At 36.9% G+C, this 8,994-nt stretch overlaps 1 protein-coding gene across 1 annotated transcript; it reads left to right on the top strand.

The window, feature by feature from the left end:
* Positions 1–3,151: 3,151 nt before the first annotated feature.
* On the top strand, positions 3,152–5,488 carry LOC115927921 (solute carrier family 22 member 5-like). Its single transcript, XM_030994275.1, has 4 exons — positions 3,152–3,209; positions 3,807–3,972; positions 4,713–4,851; positions 5,393–5,488. Exons 1-4 carry the CDS (start codon positions 3,152–3,154, stop codon positions 5,486–5,488), a joined length of 459 nt encoding a protein of 152 aa, XP_030850135.1.
* The last annotated feature ends 3,506 nt before the right edge of the window (positions 5,489–8,994 follow it).

The raw sequence follows: 8,994 nt of genomic DNA, 5'->3' as shown, positions 1-8,994 counted from the left end.
TTGTATTGGCCCTCGGGGGCAGACCGGGACACATCCGTACAGAGGCTGCTCGGATAATGTACGGAAATCGTGCAATTTCAGTGCAATACCCGTGCAGTCTCTGCAACCTCCGCACGGAAATCGTAAGTAGCTCGTGCAGCTTCCGTGCAGAGGTTGCGCTGAGAAGGCGCGGTGACCGTGCAGCCTCCGTGCCGTTTTTTCGGCGTCTGTTGCCCCATGTTCACTGAAAAATCGTGCGTATGCTGCACGATCAGCGTGAGGCCTCCACGCAATGCCCGTGCGGGGATTTTCTAATGCCACCTACGACATGTCTACGGGCTACGGGCTTACGATTTTTCAATTTTGTTTAACTCCCCGCGATACAAAATCGTAGTCGCCGCGGAGCCCGTGAATCCGTATGAAAATCTCACGGCCGCCTCTTTCCTCCCCACGGAGGCCGCACGGGAACAGGGATACGGGCGGGATACGGGCCCCGTAAACTAATCGCAGGCGAAATGTAATCCAGTCATAACTTATCTAACATTCTTAGTTCTAGTATTATTAGAGGCATAATTATTATATTAAAATATCAATATCACTATTGTTGTTGATTTTATCATTACTATAATTATTTTTACTATTATCATGCTCATAATTATTATTTTGTATTAATGATATTATTACTTTCTTCTCTTATATTCCCCTCTTCCTATCTGTCGGCTTGTTTTCTTTCGTTTTATTTGTTTTCCTTCTCTCTCTCTCTCTCCCTCTCTCCTCTTTCTTTGTTCCCTACAGTTTGATCTTGTATGTGGTAATGGTGACCTTACCCAAGTATCTCAGTCTATATACTACGGTGGAACTTTAGCAGGATCTATCTTCTTCGGTATCCTATCGGACGTGTAAGTAATAATTTTGAAATGAAAACGTGTTGATAGAAGAAAAGTACTTTCTACCCAGGCAAGCCTCATCAGCTCGTTTTAAACCAAGTTTGAAATGAGTGTGTTTACACCCTTTTACGGTTAGGGCCGCCATTTTAATATGCGCGTAAGCATAGCGTCATCAATGATTTCAGATGCGCATGTATTGTTCCGTCACTGCCGGCGCTGTTCGCTGATATCATATTTGCATTGGCGCCATCTTAATTCACGGTAAACAACTTTTTGTTAACCCGTAAATTAAAATGGCGCCCATGTCTGCGCATGCGCACTCTTGTAACCGTTTCAGACAATTACAGCGTTTAAAAAATGTCCGCGCGTACGGGTCGGTGCGCGCGTATCTTTGCGCATAACGCACGCGGATCGGACAAATTAAGTTTTCTGCATCTTTTTTAATCCTGATACTTTTATAAACATTCCCTTTAAATTTCAGTCATTTTTACGCATAATGATGGAACACGCGCGCGTCAAAGATAACAACACGCAGGCGCAAACATTTGCAAAAAATTGTTAACATATGCCCATAATTATGAAAAGGTTTCAGGCCGAAATTCCACTATGGATCTGTGCGTGTCTATCTTTGTTCAGGGCGCACAGGTACGTCTCATGAATAATTCATGACCCTACACACACAGCCACGCAAAGGCGAGTCATGGCGTGATATGACGTCATAAGTGTCGCCAAATTTGATTGGATAGAGAAAAAAAAATCTTTTCTAGACCACTCAGCTTGATTTTTATATATGACAGAGAATACCGCACTGGAAAGTGAAAACGCTGTATGCGCAGGGTAATCCGTTGCTGGGATACAGAGTCTCAAACACGGGGTTATCGAGTATGTTTCCTGCTTCGAATTGTGCAAGTACGTGCATTGCTATGGAAGGGTTGGTGTCAAAATTCACTTGAAAATCTTTATTTCGAGGACTTCTCCGACGCAAATACTTAAAATAATTTTCTCACATCTGGAAAATACATTTTGCAGCATTGCAAAGTTACACCAATATCTTTGACATAAGAACGGTTTTTTAAGCCTGTGCCCATTGGTTATTTTATAATAATACATGCGCTTGAGCATGCGTTCGAGACTCGCCAAAAGACACCACTTTTCCATATGATTTTTAATTAGCCATAACTTCTCTAAATGCACGGAATCCACCCCAAAAAATTATATGTGGATAAAGTATGAGTTGTAAATATGATTTCAGACATCTTTTTGGCTAGTAATCGGATTTTCCGAGATCATTATATTGCTCGTTAAAGTATTAAAAAAAAGAAAATTACGCAATCAATGACAATGCATTTTCAGCCATATATCGTTTATCTTTATTCGAATTTCTCCCAAATTTGAATATGCTGTAGCTGGGGTTATGCTCTAGATTTCAAGTTACTTTTATCTTTTATTTTGATGACGGGTTAATGACGAAGTTTGTGGTCAAAGACGACGAGTCCAAATCGAAATCAAACTTCATTTTTTGTAAACCTTCCATGATACCTCAACTCCTTTCCTTCCCGAATATTATCTTCAGCTATCTCCGGCTATATGTAGTACTTTACAACGTTTGTCAACACTACCTGCCTCTCATTCTTTCTCTCTCCTACATTTGTTCCTGTTAATTCAACTCTGGTTTAATCCACATTCCTAAGAAAGTTCCAGTAATTGATCCATCCCATTTTTTTAAAGATTTTATTATCTAGCCACTAGTAAATCTCACGTCGACTACTAAAAATGATCGCTAATGTATTCCCACATATTCCCACATTCAGCAACGCTGGGACATAGTGATGTCAAATACTATTCACTTTTCATTATTCAGGCTTATGTTCTTTAATTCAATTATATTTCTATTTCATTAAAAAATGAGATAAAATCGTAAAAATGCGTTCTTCATTGTGTAAATTAGAATACGCATCACCTAATTTGTCAAGTGACAAATTCAGGTCTAGTTATATTTATTGTTAGTTGGGTCCTGTTTATCAAAAACACACGTAAAGTACTCGTGGAAGAGTCGCATAGTAATCGTGGAATAATCGTTAATACTTACTGGATGGAATTCGCAGTAGCTGAATATAGTACTTGGAATGTTGCTTATAGACCGCATCGACAGAAATGATTATGTCGTGGTTTTTTTCTTTTACTGCAGGATTGGACGCTGGTGGACTCTCCTGCTTACTAACCTCGTATCGCTTGTTTCTGGAGTTGTGATTGTCTTTTCACCCAACTGGTGGTTCTTTGCCACTATGCGTTTCTTCATGGGTTTTGGAAACATTCCTTTCAAGCTCACTTTGTATGTTATAGGTGAGTAGATTGTCATGCCACTATAGTTGCCATGCCGTGTGAATTATAAATTATCAGTGCTTTATGGGTTTCGAATATAGGCATTTTTTTCTAGTGATGATCCATTATCTGACTAATAATATACTAGTCTTTAAAAACCCAATAAAATACGCAATGAGACCCAAAATCAGCCTTCTCTGTTAGGTCAAAACATTTGACCTCCATGTGTATAACTCCCCGGCAAATGAGCGAGTTTGCAATCCGCAAATTTTGATATGCATCAATTGTTTCGTTCACTGGCCAAAAAATGACCATCTATTTGTTTTCCAATTCATAATTTGACCTTGCATATTTATGTTCAGCTGACCTGTGAGCGAGCTGTAAAGCAGGCATGTTTAACATTCATCTTCCATGTGTTTTATTTCTTCATTAAACCATTTCTGTTTAATACCGACCGATTTTTAAAAATTGTATCGTTATTCATCTTCTTTACCCACAATGTGAGTACTGATCGAGTCGATAAATCGTAAAGGTGAACATAAACATTGACCATACGGCCAATAAGAGGACATTTATCGATATATTCATTTCATGTTCCTTGTACTTTGGGTCCAACAGGGACGGAGTACATTGGGCCATCAAAACGATCCTTGGTGATTCTTATCACAATCAGCTACGCTGTCGGCTACATGTTTCTCGCTCTACCAGCCTATTACATCCGCTCCTGGCGTCTTCTAACGCTAACCATGACGCTGCCTCTCTTGTCTCTATTCATATTTTTCATGTAAGAACCAATTTTTTGTTGTACCTTCTTCTTACATTACAGTGTGTATCGATAAAGTATTAGCAATGTTGATACTTAGTTTGATAATGACCAAGACAACATTTTTAAAAGATATATAACATTTATTTACAAAAGGGTTCCTTTGAAAGAAAGACACTCCGGGCGTCTGAATGAGACTAACCTATTTTTACATTTAAAGAAAACACGAATGAATAAATAAATAGATAAATAAATAAATAAATGAATACACAACATCAATTGTATAGTACGTGGGGCTGCAAAGATACATTTTGCTTCCTCTACAATGAAGTGCAACTCGTTTCCCATTTCTCCGCTGATTGAAATGTTTTGTCAATATTAATCTTTTACAAAAGAAATGATATTATGTATCTCGTATTGTGGTTGCTAAAAACATGTATTGTTCATAAAACGATATCACAATTACCTGTAGCATAGGGAAACCCCCCCCCCCCCCCCAAAAAAAAAAAAAAAAAAAAAAAACGGGAAAAAAACGGGAAAAAAAACGAAAAAAAAACGAAAAAAAAACGAAAAAACGAGAAAAAAAAAACACGAAAATGACATAGCAAAAAAAAAAAAAACAATCGAACGGAACAGGTTTTGATGTTACATACTCTTTCCTCTGCCTGAATTTTGCAACAAAATTGCTGGAAATTAAACTCACATCAGATCTCTATTTCCTCAAAATATCCTTTTTCTCAACGTATCATCAACTCCTGAAGCTGGCTACCTGAGTCTGCAAGATGGCTTATCTCCGTTGGGAAATACGACAAGGCCGAAAAAGTTATTACAAAGGTAGCCGAAGTTAACAAGGTCAAACTGCAGAAGCCTCTGTTTACCGTAGAATTCATGGAAGAGCAGGTAAACAAAAATAAAGCCCTTTAATTACTAGCATTTTTGACATAATCAATTGTCAATTGTTATATTCGGTCAATAATTCCACATCGAGCATGACAAGCAGATTCTCATGAGTGGTTGATTAACATTGTTCACATTTCACACTTTTGAACAATTTCAATTATCATTATGCAATTCGAACCGAATTATGTCAATCGAAAACGGAAAGTGGAAAATAATAGCGTAAGTAGGAACAAGAAGTTACCAGCTGGTAACTTCTTGGTAGAAACAGTACAGCCTGAGGTTATTTCTATTAAGTTTAAAAAAATTGCGATCGAATAGTGAATCAATTTCGAAGGGCTGTATAATGACAGTCGGTCATTTCAATTTAACTCTGCACGTTATGTTGAACGGGATTCTGGTCAAATTAACATATCATGTTTTTTGTTTTCTAATTGATAACTTGAGATTGACCCACATAAAATGTTTTTTTTGCCAATGTTTCGTTTAATAGATCATGTCATAAACTCCCGGGTTTTTGTTCTTATCTATCTCACTACCCCAGGAACGAATCCGCAAGGAACATAGGCCCACAGGTCTCGATTTGATCCGCACACCCAGGATGAGAATGCGAACCATCAACCTTGTCTTTATATGGTAGGCCTAATTACTCTTCAGACCGTAACAGGGGACGTCAAGCTCACCCGATTTTAACGATTTATACTTGTGAACTTTTTAACATTTTACGTAAATATTTAAAGGAACATAGGAAAACAGTGATATTTCTTTTCCAAATGAACTATATTTTGTAATATATTCCGGACCTTAAACAGGATACAGCAGAAAAAACCCAAATGCTCAAAGATCCGTCATATTCGCAAGTTAAAAGTCAAAATTATTATTATTATTATTATTATTATTATTACTATTATTATCATTATCATCATTTTCATTATTATTATTACCATTATCATTATTATTATCATTATTATTGTATCATAATTATTATCATTAGTATTATTATTATTTATTATTATTATTATTATTTTATCTTTAGCATTATCATTATCATCATCATTATTATTCGTTTACCTAAAATGTGATTTAAAATGTCTCCTCTTCCATCCCATCCTCTGTCTTTCATTGTCTCCTCTTTGTTAGGATGGTGACCGGCATGGTGTATCACGGCCTGTCTTTGAATAGCTCAAACCTCGGCACCAACAACTACGTCGCTTTTGCCATTACGGGTGGTATCGAGATCCCGGCCTACATCATGGATATTTTCATCGTAGAGTTCTTTGGCCGGAGATTAAGTCTTTTCTTCTGTTTGATGCTGGGTGGGGTGGCTTGCCTGTCAACTGCATTTATTCGTAAGTTGCTTTTTTTTTCTTTCTTTAACCCGTTGACTACTGAATTATCTAATTCTCATAGACTTAACACAGGGTCCACCAGGTTCCAGTAAGTAATGGGTTAATATGCCATTAAACTACATGTGGACCCCTAACAAAATTAATATTCGTGCTAATCAGGGTATCCGATCCCATGCCCAATTAGAAAGTAAATATGACGAAAGGCTTGTCAAGAACCATTGCCTAACCACACAAACTTACCCAAAATTATATAACCTTTTAAAAACTACTTTAATTCAGAGTGGCAAGCACCGTTGGCAAATTGATCATGGCGCTGTGCATTTTGCGGTAAACAGTACACTAGAGCAGAAAGTTCATCAATTCAGTATCGTTTTAACATGTATCTTCTTTGATATTAATCGCATCTCTTTATGACACGGGTCCCAGAACAAAGGAAGTTCTTAACATGTTATATAATGTTGACGAGAGATAGACAATTGCATGGTTGCATTTAACTAAAATATATGCGATTGCAACTCTTTATAATGCGGGGCCCTGAATTCACCTTGCATATATATAAATCTTTAATAGTTCTGTATGAACTAAATGTTAGGTAAGAAATTAACATTATATCTATTATCAATGATGTCATGTTATCATAACCCACTCTTACCATAATGTAGCCACCGGCGTTGCCCTGACAACTGTTGCTATGATAGGAAAGTTCGGGATCTCCGGCGCGTTTGCAATCATATTTCTCTACACCGTGGAGCTTTACCCAACAAATATAAGGTAACCAATAATCAAAGGATTGTAGAATATTCCTCAGTTTACCTGTAATATGCAGATTATTTATTATAGATGTTGTTCATTGCATATAGTTTAAACTGTATTGTGTTTAATTAAATCAAGTATTGAACAAAAATTACTGAAAAGCAATGCCTCATGCCCATGACTGAAATACAGGCATAATTGTGAACTAACATCCAAAAAGGATGGACTGTAAATATTTTAAAAAAAATATTTATCATTGGAAGAATTCTGAATTGTCAAAATTCCTGGCTTTTTTATCTTTTTAATTGACCATTCGTATTGTAGAAAAATGAAATAAACGCATTGTTCATGTATATCCCTATCGTCTTTTCTCTCTTAATCCTTTCTCCTATAAAGGGGCATTGCCATGGGTAGCTGCTCCATGTTCTCCCGGGTAGCGACCATATCAGCACCTCTTGTCCTCATCCTCGCAAAATATTGGGACCCACTTCCTATTGTCATCTACGGTTCGCTATCCGTCATCGCTTCACTGTCTGCTCTTGCCTTGCCAGAGACTCGAGGAAAGAAACTCCCAGAGACGCTGGAAGAAGGAGAACAGTTTGGTATGAAGTAATTATCTCCCCGGCCTTATTGTACAAACACATACAAATTCTATATAATATAGAATGTGTATATTGGATAATACTATAGTATTAATGACTGCTTTGAGAGAAATAGTTGTTTTTACACGCTCAAGGGAAGGTTAGAATTGTGCTATTACCCGAGGCGTGCCGAGGGCAATAGCCCAATTGTAACCTTCCCGAGAGCGTATAAAAACAACTATTTCTCGAATATTAAAGCAGTCATTAACTTAGATCAAGATCTATCGGCAGATGTTGTTTTTTTTGTTTTTGGAAGTTTATTTTCGTCTTCATGTCAACAATGCAAGATAAAATTGTCGGTAAGATCGATCGAGATTCAATTGTATTGAAATTACCGACCAATTCTTCGCACTCGTAAGGTATCCTCGATCGCTCAGACCATTTTTTAACATGTAAACCTATGGGGTAACCATGGAGACTGAACTATTTTCCCGGTAACCATGGTTATTGGGATTTTGAACTGTTTTTTAACCATGGTTACCGGGAATTTTCAGAAAATTAAAGTTTATGAATGCAACTTCGACCAATCAGATTGCTGGATTACTTAAGTGAGGTATATAATAAAGATTAGTGAGTGAAAGAAAGTTTGAATAGGATTGAATGTCGACTGACTGTAAACAAAAAATAACTGTTTCTAAATGTATATTTAAAGGGCCTCTCTATAACATAGCGTTTTAAAACATGAATACACCTCTACTTCTTAATATTCCAGCCTCTGATTTTTCAGATAATCTCTAAATTGACCCAAAAATGATGATAACCATCCATTTTTCACAAATTTCACGCTTGCTTGGCTACGCCCCTCGAAAAAGGGTAATACGGTCACGTGGCTTAATGACGGATTTGACGTCATTGCGGGCATGTCCGATTTGTCCTACAAGCAGGGAGGTGTATACCTTGCTACAAGTAAGGATCTTTTAAAAAATCTCACTGTAATTCATAAATGAACCGTACTGGATTATCAAGTGCATATTATTTCTCGGAAAAATGTCTTTTTTTCTCCTCAATTTATATTATAGTTTGCCTTTTTAAAGACACCTTAATACCTAAATCACCCTCCTTTTCACCGGAGAGGCTCCTGCAGTGACGTCATAAACAGTTGCGCAATACAGCTCCGAAACTGAGCTTATTTTTAGCGTTCTGAGTCGTCATTTTTAAAGCTAGATTCCAGAATTATTGATGATTTTAAGAACAATCATTGTCATGTTCGGAATCTCCGTCAAAAATTTATTTTTCATGTCTTTTTTTCATTTTTTAGCCCGTTTTGGTTATAGTGGCCATTTAAACATTTCGTACTTAATTTGGATTTACGATGCAACATTTGAAACAAAATACATGTGACGTGATTAAACCAATCGTCATTATTCTTATATTGAATTACGCATATTTTCAACGTAAATCCA

The sequence above is a fragment of the Strongylocentrotus purpuratus genome, unplaced genomic scaffold (assembly GCF_000002235.5).
Source record: "Strongylocentrotus purpuratus isolate Spur 01 unplaced genomic scaffold, Spur_5.0 spur5_scaffold_21, whole genome shotgun sequence".
NCBI classification, from domain to species: Eukaryota; Metazoa; Echinodermata; class Echinoidea; order Camarodonta; family Strongylocentrotidae; genus Strongylocentrotus; species Strongylocentrotus purpuratus.
Note: the sequence above shows the minus strand (reverse complement) of the source record. Positions and strands in the feature narration are given on the sequence as shown.